This window comes from Hippocampus bargibanti, linkage group LG14 (genome assembly GCF_051943395.1).
Source record: "Hippocampus bargibanti isolate YZ-2025 linkage group LG14, ASM5194339v1, whole genome shotgun sequence".
NCBI lineage: Eukaryota > Metazoa > Chordata > Actinopteri > Syngnathiformes > Syngnathidae > Hippocampus > Hippocampus bargibanti.
The window spans coordinates 5,606,824-5,630,368 of NC_142747.1; the positions used below are offsets into that span (position 1 = coordinate 5,606,824).

The 23,545-nt window shown below is 44.2% G+C and overlaps 3 protein-coding genes across 4 annotated transcripts; all 3 read right to left on the reverse strand.

The window, feature by feature from the left end:
- Positions 1-4,318: 4,318 nt before the first annotated feature.
- On the reverse strand, positions 4,319-6,807 carry lpar6a (lysophosphatidic acid receptor 6a). 2 transcript variants are annotated; one of them, XM_089014470.1, is made up of 2 exons: positions 5,061-6,807; positions 4,319-4,922 (listed from the first exon to the last, which is right to left on the reverse strand). In XM_089014470.1, the coding sequence occupies exons 1-2, from the start codon at positions 5,745-5,747 to the stop codon at positions 4,659-4,661; spliced, it is 951 nt and encodes a 316-aa protein (XP_088870596.1). In that variant the 5' UTR covers positions 5,748-6,807; the 3' UTR covers positions 4,319-4,658. The 2 variants fall into 2 exon arrangements, with proteins under 2 accessions (XP_088870596.1, XP_088870595.1); XM_089014469.1 differs by having other exon boundaries at positions 4,319-6,806.
- Positions 6,808-9,375: 2,568 nt separating this feature from the next.
- Positions 9,376-16,498, reverse strand: LOC148888085 (RCC1 and BTB domain-containing protein 2-like). Its single transcript, XM_089014313.1, has 6 exons — positions 16,454-16,498; positions 15,575-15,794; positions 14,794-14,920; positions 14,038-14,177; positions 13,838-13,968; positions 9,376-13,388 (listed from the first exon to the last, which is right to left on the reverse strand). Exons 1-6 carry the CDS (start codon positions 16,496-16,498, stop codon positions 13,248-13,250), a joined length of 804 nt encoding a protein of 267 aa, XP_088870439.1. The 3' UTR covers positions 9,376-13,247.
- A 245-nt stretch (positions 16,499-16,743) lies between these two features.
- LOC148888086 (RCC1 and BTB domain-containing protein 2-like) lies at positions 16,744-22,909 on the reverse strand. Its single transcript, XM_089014359.1, has 11 exons — positions 22,772-22,909; positions 22,211-22,361; positions 21,737-21,903; positions 21,488-21,646; positions 20,732-20,839; positions 20,517-20,659; positions 19,211-19,401; positions 18,427-18,553; positions 17,661-17,800; positions 17,461-17,591; positions 16,744-17,011 (listed from the first exon to the last, which is right to left on the reverse strand). Exons 1-11 carry the CDS (start codon positions 22,895-22,897, stop codon positions 16,871-16,873), a joined length of 1,584 nt encoding a protein of 527 aa, XP_088870485.1. The 5' UTR covers positions 22,898-22,909; the 3' UTR covers positions 16,744-16,870.
- Between the last annotated feature and the right edge of the window lie 636 nt (positions 22,910-23,545).

Here is a 23,545-nt window from a genome sequence, read left to right on the forward strand (position 1 = left end):
GGTTCAGAGGGTTACTCTACCGCTAGCTCTCGACTTACATAAAGCAAAGATCAGTACGATACACACATCACAATCAGCTATGGCATCAGTTAACTCAAGTAACTGAGTAGCGAGCTTCATAGTCATGCTAGTAACATTAGCATTTTGGTTCAACCAAGATTACTCCCTCAGAGGGATTCAAATGTCTAAATGGACTATTGTTTGGCTTTTCATCCACCAAGCATACATTTACATGGGCTGCTTCTCCATCTGATATAAAAAAAGTTATATCTAAACGTAGTAGGCTAAGTTAGATAGTGGCAGAGCTCGGTATAATTTGGTATTGTGTTCACATTTTGGATAAGGAATTAATAATAGCAGTGTCATGTTTTTGAGGAGTAGACGGTAAATATTTGAGGAATAGAAATTACAAATGTGAGTCTCTCGCCTTGTCAGGTTGGGTGACTCAGTCTGCCATTGAGTCATCAACAACAAGCTAACAACTTACCTTGACAACTCTCTCTCTTGGACGCCAAACATTCTACAGCCACATAGTCCAACTGTGTGTATTATTAGACTGGGGAAAAACATTGAAAGATGTTTTGACGAGTGTTGTTGGGTAGAGTTTAGATTAGATAACCTTTAGGTTAGAGAGCATAAAAACTAGCAAGCGCAAATCATTCAAAAGTCCAAAAAAAAGCAGCTAACCCTACCCTAAATAAACGTGTCACTGGTCAATATTGCCAATTTTGGAAAGAAATAAGAAGAAAATAAATATAGCCTTCATTCTGTTTTAGGGTACTCATTGATAAGTTTTCATTTCATTTTCTAGAACGGCTTCATGTCATCACAGAGGGTACAGCAAGTCCTGAAGAATGAATGACTCTCTGTGTGTTGTCATATTTGTTATTTTTGTTATGTTTCCCCAAGATGGCGACGCGTGTACACGCAGCAACTCCCCTCTCTCTCCTGGCAAATTGGCGTTTTTGTGTTTATTATGTTTGTTAAAGTCATTATAAGTGCCTTGCACGCCGGGTCCGAGAGTGCAGTAATGTCATCTGTGCTGTTTGTCATGCATATTAGCATATTTGACAATAAAGCTGACTTTGACTTTGATTTGACAATTTTCCAAAGTCATCAGAATAAAGAATCATGCTGTGTTTTGATCCATCGTGAGCCCGTGTGAACTTTGTTCCTCCACCGGACCATAAATCGCACCTGACGTCAAAATCCTTTCGTTTGTTTTCACAACAGCGCACGAGTCCTGCGCCCTTGACCCGCCCCAATGGTGGTATGTTGTTGGAAATAAGTCATACTCAGCCATCTGCTTTGCATTGTTTGAAACAACACGAGTTGTAAAGGTTTGGATGTTCGTCAAATGCCTGTAGTGGGAGAAAAGACCAGAAGATAAACCTCAAAGACCCCCCCATTGTTCTGCCTGATCTGCTCAAGGCGGCGCTTGTTGACAGAGGTCGATTCGTTGACCGCGTCATTCGACACATTCGCCCAGTTGAAATCTGCCTGTTTGAAGAGAATGTTTAGTTGATGAAAGCTTTTAGCCGCTTGTAAGCTAGTGCAAAACCTAAATATACTCTGATGTTCTCCTTTAAAGGACAACTGACGTCACTTTTTTGTTTCTTAACTGACTTCAGAAAAACGTTTTATAGCATCTAAAATACCCAAAACACGCAGTATGATATTTTTATTCAAATGCAAAACACCAATAAAAATGACTTAAAGTGTCCAAAATCTGCAAAAAATTGAGCTGCGAATTGGGAATTTTCAGAAAGTCCCGCCCCCAGTTTGTGACGTCATGCCAAGACGTCTTGCATTGCTTGAGAATAAAAACAATGGCTTCAGATTCAGAGAATATGCTTTCTTTTTACACCTCCAGTTATGAATATGATTCAAATAGTTCTGAAGAGGAAAGCATACATGTTTGCAATCAATTAAAGAATTTATTCCGTGCCATTTTGAGGCAACATTGGGGAGAAACGATCACCAGAAAATAGGCACAAAATGGCGACCTCCTGTGGCCACCTCCGTTTCCACAGGCTGATAAATTCCTTATATGGAGCTTGGACACCCTCTTCTGGCGGCTTTTGGGTGCAACACAAGGTTTTCAGACCAAACAATACAGCAAAATACATTGACGTGATGGAAGGACTGCTACAATGTGTCTTTTTTCAGTCAGGGGGCGTTCCTTTTAGTGACGTCACGTACGGACTCGTCACCAACTCAAAAACAAGACTTCCTGAATATTCAGCGCAACTCTGAAAACGTAAAATATAGCTATATGCGGTGGAATCTTTTTAAAATACGCTCAGTAGAAGTCATTTGAAGCCATTTTACAAATTATGGACAAAACTTGTCCGGAGACGTCGGTTGTCCTTTAAATGATACAATTCTGTCGTATTTTTATATTGGATTTTAAGAAACCGTTTTGAATATATAAACTCACCCTGACACTCCCACAATGTTATGGTTCCACTTCATGATTATAAAAAAAATAATACTTTTATTTTAATGTAAAATAAATTTGGGATATAATGCCTTCTGCTGGTATTAATTTTATTTTCTCCTTATCACAAAATATTTCAAGATTATTATTTTTTTCCATTTGCAAACACCACAAGGCGTTTCACATTGCAGCTACATCACGTTTTATTTCTTAAAAAAACACATGTACACACTCATTTTCTACACAAGCACACCAGACATCTTATTGGAAACGTCAGCCAAATAAAGTGCGCTTCATTTCCAGTCAGCAAGAGAAATTCGAGGCAAAAAAATGGCTTTCTATTCTTTGACGTGATGTAGTTGTCATGATCTGGTTGGCGACCAACGGGGGGCGCTGTCGGCCCCGCCTGCACCTGCACAGGTGCTGGTCGTCCCGATCAAATTGGCGACCAGCGGGTAGCGACGTCAGCCCTGCCGGCAGCCTCGCAGGTGCTGGTCGTTATAATCAATGACACTTAAAAAGACACCTGGCACGATCATCCGGTGCCGATTCATTGTTTGTTTGCTGCTTGGTTGCAGCATGCATTGTGTACGTGTTTGTTTAACCTTGGCGGACTTTTACACTTGGTTTTCTTTTGCTACTTTGTATTTTTTCCATTCAGATCATTTTGATGTTTTACATTTTGTTACTGCTGACCTTTATTTTAATACAATTTGTCAAACAACCTCCTGCTCCCTCCTGCCTGCTTTTTGGGATCCGAACCCGCCATCACCACCTCGCAAACCGTGACAGAATGAATCGGCCTACCATCGGATCCCGCAGGTACATCGGACCCGTCTCATTTCCACCCTGTGCCTGGCAATGCTACGTCCACGTTAGCGCAAGCCTCGTCGAGTTTGAATTGCGTCACTCGACGAGCCGCAACGTCCACGTAAACGTCCGGCCGAGACCTCCTTCCAGGTGGCCGTCCAGGGTGACCCTGGGTGACTGGCATTGCACGCCCACGTCCAGCCACGCTGTCGTCGTGCATGACGAATTGAGTCTCATCCACGACGAGCCGTGCAACGTCCGCGTCAACGTCAGTCCGAGACCCCACTCACCGCTGGATCCCGGAGCGGCTCTGGACCCGTCTCGTTACCCCGGAGCCGGGCAGTTCACGCCCACGTCGGCGTCCGGCCGAGACCTGGTCCCATACGGCCGTACGGGGTGCCATTCTGCGCCTGGCAGTCGACGTCCACGCAGAGCCATGCGCCGTCGCGTGAACGTGCGAGAGGGATCGCGCTCACGCCCACGGCGATCCGTGCCGCGTCTTCGTCCACCCCAGGCCGAGTCCCGTTCCCATCAGGCCGCCGCCCGTCGTATGCTGGAGAGGCAGCGGTTGCCCTCTCCACCGACCGTTCCCTGGCGAGTGGACCTTTTGGGAGACTGTTGGGACTTCTGGAAGCAGCCCCTTGAAGGGGGGGTACTGTAATGATCTGGTTGGCGACCAACGGGGGGCGCTGTCGGCCCCGCCTGCACCTGCACAGGTGCTGGTCGTCCCGATCAAATTGGCGACCAGCGGGTAGCGACGTCAGCCCTGCCGGCAGCCTCGCAGGTGCTGGTCGTTATAATCAATGACACTTAAAAAGACACCTGGCACGATCATCCGGTGCCGATTCATTGTTTGTTTGCTGCTTGGTTGCAGCATGCATTGTGTACGTGTTTGTTTAACCTTGGCGGACTTTTACACTTGGTTTTCTTTTGCTACTTTGTATTTTTTCCATTCAGATCATTTTGATGTTTTACATTTTGTTACTGCTGACCTTTATTTTAATACAATTTGTCAAACAACCTCCTGCTCCCTCCTGCCTGCTTTTTGGGATCCGAACCCGCCATCACCACCTCGCAAACCGTGACAGTAGTATCACATGTAGGTGTACCTAATAAAGTGTCCATAATGGTTTTGCACTAAATCATTCACACGCTGCATGCTTCCCTTCCTCAATCTCCGAGATGGGAGTAGTAAAGCCTGGCGCGGTATGTGCCGTCTCAAATTTTAACCTTCGACTTTCTGGGAAGTTCCAGGTTGCTGTGGCAAAAACAGACATCCAGTGGAACAAAAGTGTTCAGACTCCCTTCCAGGCGGTTTCTGTCCTTTAAATCCAGAGCAGATGGGGTGGAGAGAGCCTCAGAGGATTGGATGTTGGATTTGAGTGCTCGGTGGGGTCGAAGAGAGGTGTCACACAGAGGACTCGTGTAGCATCTTGGCTTTGAGGCTCCTCAAACTGCAGTGCAAGTTCGAGCCGGATTCCGAGCCGAGTGCCTCGGAGAACTTGGCGTCGCACGGACGCCCCGCCAGCGACTTTCTCTTGATGGAGTTCTGGATGGTCTCCGAGGTGAAGTAGTAGACAAAGGGGTCCAAGCAGCAGTTGGAGACGGCGATGCATAGCGCCACCGGGTAGATGGTGCGCACTACAGACTCGGCAAAGCAGCCCTTCAAGGTCTTGGTGCGCACCAGTGAGTAGAAGACAAGGTTGACATTGTAGGGGATGAAGCAGAAGCAGAAGGTGGTGAGGTGGACGGCGATCATGCGCAAAATCTTGGTCTTGTTCAGCTTGCTGCCTCCGCCACCCCTGCTTACCTTGTGGGGGCGGCGCAGAGTCTGCAGCACCCTCACGGAGCACCCGACGTTGAGCAGCAGCGGGATGACAAAGCCGACCGTCTCGATAAAGATGACCACCTTAGACAGGTGCGACTTCCACTGGCTGGAGGAAAAGTTCTCAAAGCAAAAGGTGGCGTTGGCAGGCTGCCGTTGCCTCGAAGTGGTGTCCAGCAAGAAGCCCGTGGGCAGGCTACCTGATAGCACCAGCGCCCACACGGCGGCACACACCAGCTTGGCGTTGCGCTTAGTGCGTAGCGTCCGCGAGCGGAAGGGGTGCACGATGGCCAGGAAGCGATCCACGCTGATGCACGTCAGGAAGAGAATGCTGCCGTACATGTTGGTGTAGAAGAGTGAAACGGAAACCTTGCACAGGACGCTGCCGAAGGGCCAGCTCCGGTTGATGAAGTAGAAGACGCGTAGGGGCAGCGTGAAGACAAAAAGCAGATCGGACGCCACCAGGTTCATCATGTACGTGGTGGTCTCGTTGCGCATCTTGAGCGAACAGCTGAAGATATAAATGGCCACCGCGTTGGTGACCAGGCCCACCACAAACACCACGCTAAACACCGTGCTGTACAGCGGGTACTTGAAGCCGTCGTTCTTGCTGCAGCTCCAGTTTCCCGCCGAGATGTTGCCGGATGCTGGCGGGGGGACGGCGTTTAACATCTTTGGGATGCAGGAGAGGTGTGTTCGTGCTCACAAGGGGACGGGACAAGCGGTTACGGTGAGTAAATGTCCAAAGAGTCTTTTATTCCGGGCACCCGCGCTGCTGTATTGGTTACATTGTTGATGTTCTGTTCTGACGATATCCCGTGGGAAGAATGAGGTAGTCTCAGAGGTGGTTTGGAGAGACCTGAACCAAGTTGGCTTGTATTCCTACTTATGTGCCTTTGCTAGGCTGGAGTCAGCTACTTTCTTTCGGTGGTCAACCCGAAAACGCACCAACAATGCCAAGTTCATAACGGTCACTCCCGCCAACGTCTCAGATGCTTGGCCCCGAGGTGCCAAATTTGCCAACATCCGAGGAGAAGTGGAGGCTCCCGTGTGTCAAGTTTCACACGAGCCTCACTTCAAATAAGGGTTTGTATTTTATTCCAGACACTCGGGTGGACTTGCACGTCAATTTGGCGCAGAACTTGAAAAGGGGCGGAAGGAGTCGTAGCAGATCTTGAGGGGTCGCCCTTATGACAAGGGGAGCATCACAAGACGTCGTTGTAGGGACCTTGGGATCCCAAAATTGCCAACCTTCGAGGTAAGTTATGCCACATGCATTGTCCTGCAGTCTTAACGGTAATGGGCGCCACTTCAAATGGGTTTTTAAAAAAAGGGGGCAGAGGGGTAAACACAAGAACACCCGGTTCCGAGGAATCAAACCTCTTGACTTCAATCCAACGCAATCGCCATCCTCACGGGCATCCAGTCGTTAGCTCTCGATGAAGAGAGCCGTGGGGAGGGGGGGGGAGCCCTTGTTTTACTTCCTCCCCTTCACCGCGTGCCTCGAAGCTGGGAAGTCACACAAAGGGAAGGCTGGCATATCTTAAAAATATGAACAGAGAGCAGCCAAACACATAGCTTGTGTGTGTTCTGTATCCTCGCCCTCTTCTTCCCTCCAAAAATAAAAAAAAATAAAAATCTGAGCAAGACCGGCAGGTTTCACGTAATCTCAGTGAGGAGCTGCTGCTGCTACAAGTGCTGCCCACTTCTCTTTTGTGCCGTCAGCTCTCTCTGGCGCGATCACTCACACTTTTGTACTTTGAATGGGCTGGGGCCGGTGCACCACCCCGCCTCTTGGAACCTCCCCCTCCGTTGCCCTTTGTCTGCTCCCATGGGATGCACAGATGCTACACACTCTGCTTTTTTTTTTTTTTTTTTTTTTTTTACATTTTATTCGACAGTGATCTCACGTTTGTTACCAAACTAATGAGGGGGGGAATGGAACAAGAAAAATATTTACTGATATGGAATGATGTGAAACGTTATCAAATTACAGATTCTATTTATTTCGGGAAAAATTTTATAAACAAAAAAATAATAATATATATATACCTATATATGTGGAAAGTAGCTGACTCCAGCCTAGCAAAGGCACATAAGTAGGAATACAAGCCAACTTGGTTCAGGTACCAACTAGCACTGGTCATTTAACAAATGTCAGAAAGAGAGAATAGGGAATGAAACCAAACATTCTGAAGATACAAAAAAGGAGAGGAGTAGCAGTACCTTACATTGCAGGAGTTTCTGAAAAACTACAAAGAGTCCTTTGGCAACACAAAATTCCTACTTATTTCAAACCGATAAACACTTTAAGGCAAAAATTAGTGCATCCAAAAGATAGGCCAGTACATTGGGGAGACTCAACAAATTCTCAAAAAAAAACCACAGGTTAGGCAACTCTGATACCGGGGGGAGTGGGTGTAATAGGACTACCTGTGTCCGGCGCCACCAGGTTGGAAAGCCTCGTCATTCTTCCCACGGGATATCGTCAGAACAGAACATCAACAATGTAACCAATATATATATGTGTATATATATATATATATATATTGGATTGGATTTGGATTTGATTTGCCTTTATTAGTCTCACAGTGGAGAAATTTACATTTGACAGCAGCAAAGTGATGAAAGGAATGAAAGTAGAAAAACAAAATACATGAGCTGATGGAAAGGCAGCCACTCTCGCGGCGCCGTCTTGAAGTCAAAATAACAAAAAAAAACTAAATAACAAATAATATGACAGCATAGAGACAATATGACAAAAGAAAGACACAGAGAGACATTCATTCTTCAGGACTTGCTGCACCCTCTTTGTGATGACATGAAGCAGTTCTAGATGAAAGAGGAGAGGATCAAAGCGTCTTTCCACCAGTGGATCAGGGACATCATGGTGGAATGTGCACGTCGACTACAAGCTAAATGTTGAAAGCAAACACGCAGCTGTAGCATCCATTGACGAAAAGAGATTGTCTCACATCTCCTGTTCCACATAAATCTGCTTCAATTCCAAGCCGCAACAGTTCCACATACGCATCGGCGCTCTGCGCTGACGCTCCTTTCTTCTTATTGCGGGTTCCTCAAGCCATGCATCCATCCAGCCGCAGACTGCCAACAGCACTGACCTTCCACTGGACAAAGCGGGGCTGTGAAGATGCTGCCCATCACAGGCGCAAAAAAGCACAATGGCCCCTTTGGTGTCCAGCGATGGCAGTCGAATGGCTCCGACATTCCTCCCCTTCAAAAACAGTACTGGCATATTCATGCTGCCGAAAAGGCGCAACCGCTCAGCACAGTCTCCTCCTTGATGAATGTCGTGGTCAAAAATGCTGAAAAACAATCTGTATCCGTTCCACACGATGCACAACAACACAAAGTGACAAAAGAAAACACAAAACAAGACAAAAAAAAACAAAAAAAGCAAGGCTCATGAGAGCACTTGCTGAGGCTGCCTATATATATATATATATATATATATATATATATATATATATATATATATATATATATATATATATATATATATATATATATATATATTCGTTTGTGTTTTTTTTTCTCAGCAACGGTGAGACGGTCTTCTTGGGCTGAACACGAGCCTGTGGTGGTTTTTTTTCGTTCCCATCATAGTAAAATTATCAGCAAAAAGCTCCAAGTAGGCGATCGACGTGTGCATTCAATGAGAGGGGGTGTGGAAAGTAACGCCGGCTGGAGCGCTGTTCGGTCCTGTGCTTCCGCCGAAGATCACTCCGCCAGATCCGAAGGTCGTGTGCTTGATGGACCAGTCGTGGTGGGTGTGTATTATGAAAATACTGCTTATTATAAGGTTTAATTGTCATAAATTTGACGCTTGTAAGATGAAAAGTTCGTAATATAAGGTGTTTCTAAGTTGAGGTCTCACTGTATGTATATATATATATATATATATATAATTTACTTATTTTTACGTGTGATGGGCTGAAATTTTATATGGATATATTTTTTTGCGTGTCATAGAATTTTTCGGAATGTTCCAAACGTTTATTATTATTAGGCCAAAATCCAAAGGACTGTGGAAAGCACATCATTCAAGTATTTTGCCACCACCTTGTGGCACCTATAGGCGATTTAGAAGTTATTTTGAATGTGTGTCATTCGACATTTGCTGTATTTTGACTGAAATTCGTTTGGAATACTCCGTCTAGTGGTACCTCTAATTATTTAGTTTTTTTGCGATTATTATTATTTTTAATCGAGCAAGTATTTAGAGGGATACCTCAGCTTACGAACTTAATTGGTTCCCAGAAAGTTTGTGTAAGGCGAAATGTTCGTCTGCCAAACATGTATTTCCCATAAGAAACCATTAGATTAGAAAATTAAATTAGAATAATGCGTTCCCAGTTTCTCCTAAATAAGCCTTAAAGGAAAACCGACGTCACTTTTTTGTTTCCTGACATCAGAAAAACGTTTTATAGCATCTAAAATACCCAAAACACGCAGTATGATATTTTTAGTTAAATGCAAGACACCAATAAAAATGACTTAAAGTGTGTAAAAAGTACTTCAATTTGAAATCGGAAGTGGCCAGTTTCAGAAGGTCCCGCCCCCATGTTCGTGGTGTCACGGTAAGACGTCTTGCCTTGCTCTAGAATCAAAACAGGCTTCAGATTCGGAGAATCTGCTTTCTTGTTACTCATCCAGTTATGAATATGATTCAAATAGTTCTGAAGAGGAAAGCATAGATGTTTGCACTTGATTAAATAATTTATTCCGTGTCATTTTGAGGGGGGAAATGTGTGTCAATTGGGGGGAAGAAATGTAGCACCGAAAAGAGGCAGAAGAGGGTGGCAAAGCTCCGTGGAAAGCTCCGTGGAAACGGGCTGATTAATTCCTTACAATTTTTGTCAGTTAATATCAAATAGATGCTCGGTGCCACACACAAGCATTCACCATCGCATTTTCCTTCCAATTTCGCCATCAACAAGAAATCAACACGAAGTTTTCAGACCAAAGTATTGCAAAATGTATTGAGTTGATGCAAGGTATGTCCTTTCTCGCTGAGGGGTGTTCCTTCAATGACGTAGGGTGAGGACTCGTCACCAACTCAAAAACAAGACTTCCGGAATATTCAGTGCGAGTCTTAAAACGTAAAATATAGCTATTCAAATTTGCGGCAAATTGCTTTGCGGCAGAGGAAATATACCTTTCCATACAACATGCGCAAACGCAACCTTTTGCGTTTGTCGTTCCCCCAAAAACAAGCTCCCAATGTGAAAACACGTGGAAGCCGAACAAAAGAAAACAGACAAAAAGAAAAAGTACGCTTGAAATCCCAAGACTGCTGAGGCTCCCACAATGGCAGGAAGCGTGTGCCACCCCCACCTTGTCCCACGAGCTCCCTTGTCCTTCCTCAAGGCCAGGACCGAAACCTCGAATGGCGAGCAATGTCAGGTGACATAATGCTTCATCGGCATCACGTTGAAATCCCTGCGCATAACAAGCAGGGATTGAATCATTCCCACATTTAGCACGTTTGCGTTGCGCGCGGTTCCGCGTGTGGGTTGCTTTGTAAAACAAACAGCCACCCCCCCACTCCTCAACTGCCACCTGCCTCATTCGCACATCTCTGCAAACAACCACACTAACAGTTTTAAACTGTAACAACGGAAACATTTCTTGTGTGGTTTTTGATAGTTCACACATCAAGGGCAAGACGACTTCCCTCTCCAAAAAAAAAAAAAAAAAAAAACAAGCAGACGAAATTTTGTCTCATCCATGCCCCCCCTCCCTCTCTCTTTCTGTTTCACTCTCCCTCTCTCGTGATTCAAGTGCCAGATTTCTGTGTGTTTTTTAAGTGAAAAAAGTGATATGTGGTCTGACGAGTTTGCTTTTCAAATTGTTTCGGGAAAGCGTCTTGACAAAGTTGGACATGTTAAGGTGCCATTCCTGCTGAAAAGGACACACAGGTTACGCTGGCAACCGAGCAACACTGCTTATTTCTGCCGGGACAATGCCAAATCACATTCTACACGGGACAACAACGTAAAAGAGTGGAGATCCTAGACTGGCCAGCCTGCAGTCCAGACATGTCTCCTGTTGGGATGAACACAATGTCCCGACTTCATCAGAAGTGGGTTTGTTGGGTTCAGAAGCAGCGAGCTGCTACTATTTTGTGCTCTCAGAGTTTCATGATTTCAGATGACATTTCGCCCAGAAACGTTGCAGACTTCCTCATGTCCGTGTCAAGACGCAAGCACGTTTGTGATGAGTTAACACAAACCCTGCCCAAACGAGTGAAAACGTTTGAGGCCACGTTTCTTCCAATTGTTCTTTTTTGCAACTTTGGCAAAGGACATGTATATATGGTTTTTCTTCTTCTTCTTTTTTAATAGAGACTATTTAAGATAATAGTGCAACTTGAAAAGTGGAATTATTCAATAACATTTGCAGTCCAACCATGATTGTTTTCCTGTTGGCATCACACACGAAAACAAATAAAATAAAAAAATGCATGCATGGTACATAACACAAAGGGTTGTAAACAATACCCTGAAGAGGAAGGGAACCACCGTGACAAACTGTTGCGTGCGTAGGTGGACATTACAGCATTAATATCCCTTTTCACACAGCTACCTTTGTCTGTTAATATGGAATTGGGGATGGGGTAGGACTACCGGAAAAGCTATTAACGCCTTGATGAATATTGTTACAGCTCTGATGTGCCAATATGGCGCAGTGGCGTGCAAAGGATGGTTACTGCACTGCCTTTTTTAGCCCGTATAAATAAAGACAGGAGTGCCTTAATATCCGAGTGGGTGTCATTTGCCTCACCGCGAGATGGTGGCAGCAAGTCTCACAATATCCAGCATGAGGACAGATAAACACCAGGTTTGTTTCAAGTTGAAAATTCACGTTCGCACCTTACGTGGAGAGCAAACTGCTATTTTGGTGTGCTTTGATACAGTACGACACCATTTAGTGCAAATTTTCTCGCAAGAGATCACACACACGCACACATAAAACGGGTGTTTCGGTGAGGCCGGAACAGATTGATTGAATTTCTATTGTAGTGAATGGGGGGAGATGATTTTAGATGTACATAAGTGCCGTCAAATTAGCTCAGATGTGCCAAATTTGAGTGTCGAAGACTTTTGCACGATTCTGGCCAGAAATGTGTCACATATTTCTGATCTGAGTGCATTGTGCCGAAAAGCTGCTGGAAAAAAGTACATCTTTGGAAGTGTAGAAACAAAAATCTGATGTGAAATCAGAAACAATTTTCCATTGTCTAAAATGGACAGCACCAAACACTGTCACCAAAACCAATTTTTTTCGCTGTGTGAAAAAGGCTACTAATACTGTCAAGTTGACTTGATTATACCAAACGCAATAAAACGTAACATTTGTAACTCAAATGCAAAAAGATTGTAAAGGTAGCACAGATGCTCCCCATTTTAGTAACATTCTGACATTTAAAAAAATAAAATAAAGACAACAAAACTTGTGCAATTTTTCCATTTACAGTTTTGTCTTGCACACTAAGAGTCTAGCAACATGTTGCGTTATGACAAGCTGGGCAGAAGTGAGATCTACTGAAAAAATGTTGCATCATGAAGCAGAAAAAAACACATTCAATTTGGCCATTTTACTCAAGAGTTATGACCATTTTAGTGTTTAAATATATTTTTGAATTCTCTTTAATCTGACTTTGAGGCAAACATCTGATAGCCTCATCATAGTGACATCATTTAAGAGAGCAACATCCTCTGGGAACAAAACTTGTCAGCCAGCTGGTGGGGAAAGAGTGCTTGCAGCGACCACCATGCGCACGGTTTCCCTTTGACCAGTGACGGATGTGAAAGTAAGATGAGAAAAAACAGAAACATATTTAGATATTTTTAGGCCATTGACTCAAAAATATCCTGCTCGAGCCACAGGCACTACGAGATTCTTCTTTTTTTTTTTGAAAGTTAGATTCAAAACCAGACGCTTTTGAGGCATCAGTGGCAATGCAACCCCAAGCGCGAGTTCTTTGCAGCATTTTCTGCCTCCTAGGGGCACCCAAAATGCAGTCAACTAAACAGGCAAAACTTTTTGTTTTTATGTTCTTCATCAAAAGATGACGCTTGGTTTACATTGGTCTGTGTTGGACTGCCGTTGGAAGGCGAGCGAGGTCATCACAAGCGGGGTGCGGGTTCAGTTTCTGAAGGCCCCGTGGCGACTGGCTTTACCAATAAAGTTTTTGAGCAGGTCGTGGTCCATCTCGGCGAAGGCCTGGGTCTGTGTGACTGATGTCAGGTGGTTGATGCAGAACTTGAAACAGAACTCCTCCAGGTCCTGAAACGAGCGATAGGGTGACATCGGGTCAGTGGCAAGCAAAGATAAATTTTGGGGTGAGTTTCGGACAGCTAAAATGAACCTCGAGCAGCTGGGGAGGAGCACTGAGAGGACTGCCGTACGAGCAAAACACGAAGACGAGTAGACGTTAGCATACCCATCAAAAAACAACGAGGAAAAACGTCAAAATAAACATTTTCAACAGCGTTATAGGTGACATTGATGGCAAAAAACCTTTTCAAACTATTCTTTTTGATCTCATTGTTTTCTAATCACAAAAACAACACGGCCATTTGAACAAGGGTTTGAGATCCACTGTACATATGTATAAATATCAAGAAATAAAAAAGACAGTTTCTCCCCTCTTGTTTCATTTATCTCCAAACAATGTAATTTCCTTGACCACGTTTAAAACAAGGACAGCGTACGGATGTCATCCAGGAGCTCACCCGGGCTTCGTACTTGACGGCAGCCGAGAGCAGAGTGATGGCGTTGTCCTCCGAGATTCCCCTCTTGATGGTCTCTTGGCACAGCCTCTTGAGCCTGCTTTCCCGGTAGAAGGTGGCCAGGTCCAGCAGGCCTGCAAAAACCATGAGTGCTTTGGGATGCCGTCGGGTCAAGTCTGATGTGCAGGCTGCCAAGTCCTTACCCACAGCATCCTCCGGTGGCAGGTTGATGGAATCGGTGTAGAGGTACTCCAGGAAGGAGCGGTACACCAGGAAGGGGAACTGGTGGATTTCGATGGTGTCCTCGTCAGTTTCATTAAGCAGTACACGGAAATATTCACACCTGGGGAGAAATAATGCACAGAGTGGTTGTAGTTTAAAAAATTGCACTTTACAATCTATAAACAAACAAATACATTTAAAATGTGTTTGGATTAAAAAAAACTGCAACCAAATAAAAGCAGTATTTTAGTCATACATCTAGCAAAATCCCTTGGAAAGGGATATCATAACAAATGTAGCCTGTATCCGTAGAGCGCAGGTAGCTGCACAAACAATCACTTCCTCAGTTAAAGCTCAAACGAGACATTTGCACCGCAGATGTTTTTGAAGTGCAGCATATCCGTCCGTATTACTCGGAGGCCGCCGCCATCACCGCTGCCGTGGCGGCAGCAGACTGCCTGGCTCCTTCCGGCAGAGAAGAATGCAGATGCTCCGTGCACAGAGAGCGCCGTTATAAAAAGACCAACGCGGAAACAATACGTCTGCCTTGGCTTCCGCTTTGACACCGGCAGGAAACGCCACTGCGGACACACCGCTTTTCTTTTTCTTCAACCATCACACACTGGGAAAACTTTGATACTCCCAAATGATGATCATGACAGCCAGGAAATAAATAAGAACAACAAAAGTATTGGGTCATGAGGAAAATCTGTTTTTTTCCCAAGTAACAAATGTACCTTATTTTTAGCAGCGCTTTGTGCACATGAATGCACTTTCCGTCCACGAGGAACTTCAGATCGGAAATCTCAGGGCTGTCAAACTCCTTTTTAAGAGACTGTGCGACAGTCAGGTAGTCGTCGCTGTCTGTGGCACATGGAGGGGGGGGGGGTAAAAAAAAGTCTGTTAAAGTTTTTGAAATCCCTTAAACAACATAACGGTTATGAGCGTGACATGTCTGCGGTTGTGAATTTGCGACGGTGGCATCAGATGTGATGAGCAGGAAACAGACTTTCCTGTTTCCATTTCTTCAAATGCTGTCACAGAAAAGACTTGCATCGCAGCACCGTGCCTCCAATCTACAATCCTGACACAAAATGACTCATGTCATGGTCTCCCCCACCCCACTTCATATGAATATGTAATTCAAGCAGAAAATGAAAAAAAAATGAAAAAAAGATGTAATAGAATTAAGAAAAGTAGAATAAGTATTATAAAATACCCACATAGATGGAGCACAACGGCTTTTATTGATATTTTTATTGCTCCACAGCTCCCCTACAGTTCAGACATGAAGCCAGAATCAATGAATATACAGTACAAACAAAATGGGGGAAATTAGAGGTTACCATGGCAACAACACGGCCACCAATTGTTATTTGTCAACATGATGCCATTCTTGCTTTGAATAAAGCTTCTTTCAAATGGGAAAACACTTTTTGAGGGAAAATAGCCACGCCTAAAAGCCACCCTGGGGCGATGAACGGTGAGACCGACTTATAAACGCATACGTCGCCTTACCAACAGTGAGAAGGTGCCACGTGACAGCTGGCGTGGCGAAGCAGGCAAAGACATCATCGGTGCAGCTGAAATGCGTGACGTGCGGGTTGGTCACTACCTGACCGCGACACTGTCCCCACATCATCACCTGCCCACTTTGCGTCTTGGCGGCAGACGTATGGCTGGTATGGCACGCTGCCACCTCCACGATCCTGTGAGGAGCACGGCAATGCAGCACAATCTTGAGACAGCAGTTTAAAAACTACAGAAACTGTTAAAAATAAATAATAATAATAAATATTAGTTCAACACAGCAACATATCGTGATCTCTGTATTTTACAATCGTGTGTTGTCGTTCATCTGGCGATTACCGAGGATCTTAAAAGTTTGTGGCCAAACCATGCAGAATTCAAATTAAACTGCACTCATAAAATCACCACCAGAGGGTGGTGTAACTACACAAATGGAAAATATCCTGGGTGTCCGTTGTAGTGATAACTCCCGGACTTAATTGGTTGCCAGAAAGTGTGTGTAAGGCGAAAAGTTCGTCTGCCAAACATTTATTTCTCATAAGAAACCATTAAAAATGAGAATAATCAGTTCCAAGGTCCCCATAAAACATAATTTTCTATGAAATAAGCCTTAAAACTACACAAAATATTCCTTATTTTATGTATAATAAATGTGCTATTGTATTGTAATTAAAGAAATTAAATGTACAGTATAATAATGTCATTTTATTTACCTTTGTGATGGTAGTTGTCAATGGATGACGAACTTCCACGTTGCATTAATCCAAATCAACAGAAGTTTTTCAACCTCTTCTATCGCCTGAGACTGTTGCTTAGACAACACAGAAACAGCCTTAGCCACATGTAGCAATGGTCGACTTAGCATACTGGTAGTTCACGTTTCTTGATGAGCTCCTTCTTCTGCTTGACCATAATTTTGTTTTGTGTCCTCTTCGGTTGAACACTAGCCTGTGGTAGGGTCTTTTTCGGTCCCATACTAGTATCCTTGATAATAAACCACGTATGCACTCAAAGAAAGGCGTGATGAAAACTAGTCCGCCAGTCACCGTGGCGCTGTTTGACCATGTGGTTGGGTGTTTTCCGCCGAAAATTAGTCCGCCAGCCACCGTGGCGCTCCATGTGGTTTGGTTCGTTTGCCGAAAATTTGTTTGAAAATGCAGTCAACTAAACAGGCAAAACTTTTTGTTTTTATGTTCTTCATCAAAAGATGACGCTTGGTTTACATTGGTCTGTGTTGGACTGCCGTTGGAAGGCGAGCGAGGTCATCACAAGCGGGGTGCGGGTTCAGTTTCTGAAGGCCCCGTGGCGACTGGCTTTACCAATAAAGTTTTTGAGCAGGTCGTGGTCCATCTCGGCGAAGGCCTGGGTCTGTGTGACTGATGTCAGGTGGTTGATGCAGAACTTGAAACAGAACTCCTCCAGGTCCTGAAACGAGCGATAGGGTGACATCGGGTCAGTGGCAAGCAAAGATAAATTTTGGGGTGAGTTTCGGACAGCTAAAATGAACCTCGAGCAGCTGGGGAGGAGCACTGAGAGGACTGCCGTACGAGCAAAACACGAAGACGAGTAGACGTTAGCATACCCATCAAAAAACAACGAGGAAAAACCTCAAAATAAACATTTTCAACAGCGTTATAGGTGACATTGATGGCAAAAAACTTTTTCAAACTATTCTTTTTGATCTCATTGTTTTCTAATCACAAAAACAACACGGCCATTTGAACAAGGGTTTGAGATCCACTGTACATATGTATAAATATCAAGAAATAAAAAAGACAGTTTCTCCCCTCTTGTTTCATTTATCTCCAAACAATGTAATTTCCTTGACCACGTTTAAAACAAGGACAGCGTACGGATGTCATCCAGGAGCTCACCCGGGCTTCGTACTTGACGGCAGCCGAGAGCAGAGTGATGGCGTTGTCCTCCGAGATTCCCCTCTTGATGGTCTCTTGGCACAGCCTCTTGAGCCTGCTTTCCCGGTAGAAGGTGGCCAGGTCCAGCAGGCCTGCAAAAACCATGAGTGCTTTGGGATGCCGTCGGGTCAAGTCTGATGTGCAGGCTGCCAAGTCCTTACCCACAGCATCCTCCGGTGGCAGGTTGATGGAATCGGTGTAGAGGTACTCCAGGAAGGAGCGGTACACCAGGAAGGGGAACTGGTGGATTTCGATGGTGTCCTCGTCAGTTTCATTAAGCAGTACACGGAAATATTCACACCTGGGGAGAAATAATGCACAGAGTGGTTGTAGTTTAAAAAATTGCACTTTACAATCTATAAACAAACAAATACATTTAAAATGTGTTTGGATTAAAAAAAACTGCAACCAAATAAAAGCAGTATTTTAGTCATACATCTAGCAAAATCCCTTGGAAAGGGATATCATAACAAATGTAGCCTGTATCCGTAGAGCGCAGGTAGCTGCACAAACAATCACTTCCTCAGTTAAAGCTCAAACGAGACATTTGCACCGCAGATGTTTTTGAAGTGCAGCATATCCGTCCGTATTACTCGGAGGCCGCCGCCATCACCGCTGCCGTGGCGGCAGCAGACTGCCTGGCTCCTTCCGGCAGAGAAGAATGCAGATGCTCCGTGCACAGAGAGCGCCGTTATAAAAAGACCAACGCGGAAACAATACGTCTGCCTTGGCTTCCGCTTTGACACCGGCAGGAAACGCCACTGCGGACACACCGCTTTTCTTTTTCTTCAACCATCACACACTGGGAAAACTTTGATACTCCCAAATGATGATCATGACAGCCAGGAAATAAATAAGAATGATAACATCAACAAAAGTATTGGGTCATGAGGAAAATCTGTTTTTTTTCTCAAGTAACAAATGTACCTTATTTTTAGCAGCGCTTTGTGCACATGAATGCACTTTCCGTCCACGAGGAACTTCAGATCGGAAATCTCAGGGCTGTCAAACTCCTTTTTAAGAGACTGTGCGACAGTCAGGTAGTCGTCGCTGTCTGTGGCACATGGAGGGGGGGGGGGGGGTAAAAAAAAGTCTGTTAAAGTTTTTGAAATCCCTTAAACAACATAACGGTTATGAGCGTGACATGTCTGCGGTTGTGAATTTGCGACGGTGGCATCAGATGTGATGAGCAGGAAACAGACTTTCCTGTTTCCATTTCTTCAAATGCTGTCACAGAAAAGACTTGCATCGCAGCACCATGCCTCCAATCTACAATCCTGACACAAAATGACTCATGTCATGGTCTCCCCCACCCCACTTCATATGAATATGTAATTCAAGCAGAAAATGAAAAAAAAATGAAAAAAAGATGTAATAGAATTAAGAAAAGTAGAATAAGTATAATAAAATACCCACATAGATGGAGCACAACGGCTTTTATTGATATTTTTATTGCTCCACAGCTCCCCTACAGTTCTGACATGAAGCCAGAATCAATGAATATACAGTACAAACAAAATGGGGGAAATTAGAGGTTACCATGGCAACAACACAGCCACCAATTGTTATTTGTCAACATGATGCCATTCTTGCTTTGAATAAAGCTTCTTTCAAATGGGAAAACACTTTTTGAGGGAAAATAGCCACGCCTAAAAGCCACCCTGGGGCGATGAACGGTGAGACCGACTTATAAACGCATACGTCGCCTTACCAACAGTGAGAAGGTGCCACGTGACAGCTGGTGTGGCGAAGCAGGCAAAGACATCATCGGTGCAGCTGAAATGCGTGACGTGCGGGTTGGTCACTACCTGACCGCGACACTGTCCCCACATCATCACCTGCCCACTTTGCGTCTTGGCGGCAGACGTATGGCTGGTGTGGCACGCTGCCACCTCCACGATCCTGTGAGGAGCACGGCAATGCAGCACAATCTTGAGACAGCAGTATAAAAACTACAGAAACTGTTAAAAATAAATAATAATAATAAATATTAGTTCAACACAGCAACGTATCGTGATCTCTGTATTTTACAATCGTGTGTTGTCGTTTATCTGGCGATTACAGAGGATCTTAAAAGTTTGTGGCCAAACCATGCAGAATTCAAATTAAACTGCACTCATAAAATCACCACCAGAGGGTGGTGTAACTACACAAATGGAAAATATCCTGGGTGTCCGTTGTAGTGATAACTCCCGGACTTAATTGGTTGCCAGAAAGTGTGTGTAAGGCGAAAAGTTCGTCTGCCAAACATTTATTTCTCATAAGAAACCATTAAAAATGAGAATAATCAGTTCCAAGGTCCCCATAAAACATAATTTTCTATGAAATAAGCCTTAAAACTACACAAAATATTCCTTATTTTATGTATAATAAATGTGCTATTGTATTGTAATTAAAGAAATTAAATGTACAGTATAATGTCATTTTATTTACCTTTGTGATGGTAGTTGTCAATGGATGACGAACTTCCACGTTGCATTAATCCAAATCAACAGAAGTTTTTCAATCACTTCTATCGCCTGAGACTGTTGCTTAGACAACACAGAAACAGCCTTAGCCACATGTAGCAATGGTCGACTTAGCATACTGGTAGTTCACGTTTCTTGATGAGCTCCTTCTTCTGCTTGACCATAATTTTGTTTTGTGTCCTCTTCGGTTGAACACTAGCCTGTGGTAGGGTCTTTTTCGGTCCCATACTAGTATCCTTGATAATAAACCACGTATGCACTCAAAGAAAGGCATGATGAAAACTAGTCCGCCAGTCACCGTGGCGCTGTTTGACCATGTGGTTGGGTGTTTTCTGCCGAATATTTGTTTGTATGCCAAGAGTATATTCTCGCAAATTAAAAACTTCGGAAACTAAAGCGTTCGTAAAATGAGGTATCACTGTATTTTGTTCTTGAAGTCCAAAAAAATAAACAAACTTATGTCAGATTTCGAAAATACAAATTGCAAGAACTGTATTAAAAATGTAACCACTTGTGTAATTACCATGGTGAGTGGATATATACACACACCTCTCCTTGTCAGTGCTGATCAGCGTGGCGAGCGAGTAATTGTTCTTATTGCCCGTGCCCAGTTGGCCATACGAATTTGCTCCCCAGCTGTAAACAAAGCCATCGTCCGTGAGCGCTAACGTGTGCGCGTAGCCACAAGCGACCTAGAATCCAGGAGAGAAAGAGCCTGAGTGGGCTTAATGATGATCATTCCGAGGCAATAGGTTAACTCTTACCTGTACAACCTTTACTCCTTGAAGAGCTGCAACCCTGCACGGCATCTGCTGGTTGCCGGTATTGCCCAGACCTAACTGACCGTTGCAGTTGTAGCCCCAACCGTAAATCTACAAAATCCACAAAAAATAAAAAATACAACACTGATAGTATTTCTACCAATTCGCAATTATGGAATTTGTCTAGGAACTAAACAAAAGACCGCCCGGTCTTGTTTATTGTCATGTCGAGTGCCACAAAAAAATGTGACAAAATTATAAAATAAGACAACCTGGAATGCCTAAAAGTATCCTTTTTTGGCAGTACAACGACTCAGTTATTTAGGCAAAAAATATTTATTGATATTGGTTTATTGTTGTACTGGAAAATGTCTCAATTGACGCTTCCATTCCACTTCTTATGAGCTGTTGTATATACAGATTCAAACAAATTTATCTTTAGTTTTACCAGCCATTAAAAAAAGCATAAGTGAAGAAAATTGTGTCCTTTTTTGTGTTGTTTCTGCAGCATCTTTTCACATTGCGCTTGCTTTTCTTAGGGTTTACCGTGGAGCAGCACACAATGGTGGCCAATATTTGGAGCTGCCTATGTAGCAATCAACCAGGAAATAACACACCCGGTGGCTTTTTTCCGGCAGTTGGTCTATTTCATGAAATGTTGCTTTTGAAAAAAAAAAGTAGCATCTTAACATGAATAATGCACCGACTCATGACAATGTCAGTGAATTTGCCAACAAGAGCCCAAAATCATCAAATTACCTCGCCATTGTCCAACACAGCCATGGAGCACAGTTGCCCACAGGCTATGTTGACCACCACTTTGTTCTGCAAGCAACTGCTGACTCGACGCGGTGTGGGTTGGCTGGCGGTGGACCCTGATCCTACCTGGCCTGAGTTGTTATAGCCCCAGGCGTACACCTGAACGGGGACGGAGGGTGACATGTTTGTCATCTTAAAAAAATGGTTGGAATTTAAAATGAGTAAGGTGCCTCTCCTAAGGAACATTACCTCTCCTTCTGTGGTCAGGGCAATGGTGTGGTGGGAGCCACAGGCCACTTCTGTAACCTTCTTGTTCTGCAGGTTAGTGGAGACCAGCGCGGGGATCAGCCCTTGGGTGGTGGTCCCGTTGCCCAGCTGACTGTAGCCGTTGTGGCCCCATGCGTACACCTCGCCCTCTACGCAGAAAGAGTTTCCTTTTTCCAGCCTGCTAGCTATCATTCTCTCTATTGCACGCGAACCATTTCAGCATGTCTGTGCCATTAATAGAAGTGAAATAATAAGATGATCATTAACATGTAAGTGTGGACAGAGAGCCCAGTTTATTGACACTGGCCCTTTAAGAGAGGTCCCCATTTCCCACCGTGGAACTTATGCAGGAGAGTACATTGGCAAAATGCATGAGAATGTCCACAATAAGAAACATGTGAGCCTTCCATGCATGTGTTTTTTTTTCTTTTGTGACACGATCCGATTCCAGGTTACCCGAAGTGGCGATGACCACGTGCGGTCCGGTTCCGTAGCTAAGGGACACGATCTTCTTCCCGCAGAGGACATCGATCCTACGTGGCTCGATGGTGCTCTGCAGGTCACCGAGGCCTAAGCAGCTGCTACAGTTGGTACCCAGACCAAAGACCTGCACGCAGCCAATAGGGCAATGCATTTCAAAATGGAGTGGCGTAATTAAGTAGACGTTGTTTATGTGTGTCATCTGACTGTATGTCTATAGAATTGAATCCTGCTATTCAAGTGCTTTGTTGGATTTTTTTTTTCCATACCAAAGCGTCCAAAACAATATTGGCTGAAAATAAATCACAGCAGATTTATTTTAAGCCAATATTGTTTGTCAGGACAAAACAAATTAGCAAGGATGAGCTGGCCGCACCTCCACCTTCCTACAGCTCTGTCTAGAATTAGGTCCTGGGGTCTAAAGATAGCGCCGTTCCATCTGCTTAACCTTGCCGCCCGGCCCCTGTACGTCGCATGCATGCGACTGAAAATCTGTCTCCACACAGAGCACACAAGGCAGATACTCATCGCTGTTACCTCATCGTTGACAGTGACATAAAGGGCTTCGTTGGCGCCGCTTCCGAAGACACACGCCTGCCGAATGAGGCCGAGTTCCTCAGGCGGGAGGAGGGCAAACACTGGCCACTTCCCCACGTCCAGCATGCCACTCGCTCACTCACTGCGGCACAAAATGAAACTCCTCAACTCACATTAGCATACCTCATTGTCACCACAAATGCAAGGAAAATTCGATGTGGCTCTTCAGTGATATATTAATATGTTCATTGTGGATTGGATTTGCCTTTATTAGTCTTGCAGTGGAGAAATTGAAATTTCACAGCAGCAAAGTGATGAAAGGGATGAAAGCAGAAAAACGAAATACAGGAGCTGCTGGAAAGGCAGCCACTCTCGCGGCGCCGTCTTGAAGTAAAAAAAAACAACAACAAAAACTACACAAATAACATGACAACACAAAGACACAGAGAGTCAGTCATTCATTCTTAAGCACTTTCTGTACCCTCTTTGTTACACGAAGCAGTGCCAGATAAAGAGGAGAGGATCAAAGCGTCTCTTCACCAGTGGATCAGGGACATCATGGTGGAATGTGCACGTCGACTACAAGCTAAATGTTGAAAGCAAACACAAAGCTGTAGTATCCATTGACGAAAAGAGATTTCTCACATCTCCTGTCCCACAAAAATCCGCTTAAATTCCAAGCCGCAACAATCTTGAGACAGCAGTATAAAAACTACAGAAACTGTTAAAAATAAATAATAATAATAAATATTAGTTCAACACAGCAACGTATCG

Excerpts from the sequence above, each read along its gene's own strand:
- lpar6a (XM_089014469.1), bottom strand. The coding sequence starts at position 5,747 with ATGTTAAACGCCGTCCCCCCGCCAGCATCCGGCAACATCTCGGCGGGA.
- LOC148888085 (XM_089014313.1), bottom strand. The coding sequence starts at position 16,498 with ATGGTCAAGCAGAAGAAGGAGCTCATCAAGAAACGTGAACTACCA. Across the intron at positions 14,921-15,574 it reads GTGGCACCTTCTCACTGTTG|ACAGCGACGACTACCTGACT; the intron begins GTAAGGCGACGT and ends CATGTGCCACAG. Across the intron at positions 13,969-14,037 it reads GCCACCGGAGGATGCTGTGG|GCCTGCTGGACCTGGCCACC; the intron begins GTAAGGACTTGG and ends TGGTTTTTGCAG.
- LOC148888086 (XM_089014359.1), bottom strand. The coding sequence starts at position 22,897 with ATGCTGGACGTGGGGAAGTGGCCAGTGTTTGCCCTCCTCCCGCCTGAG. Across the intron at positions 17,592-17,660 it reads GCCACCGGAGGATGCTGTGG|GCCTGCTGGACCTGGCCACC; the intron begins GTAAGGACTTGG and ends TGGTTTTTGCAG. Across the intron at positions 17,012-17,460 it reads CCGTCAAGTACGAAGCCCGG|GACCTGGAGGAGTTCTGTTT; the intron begins GTGAGCTCCTGG and ends CGCTCGTTTCAG.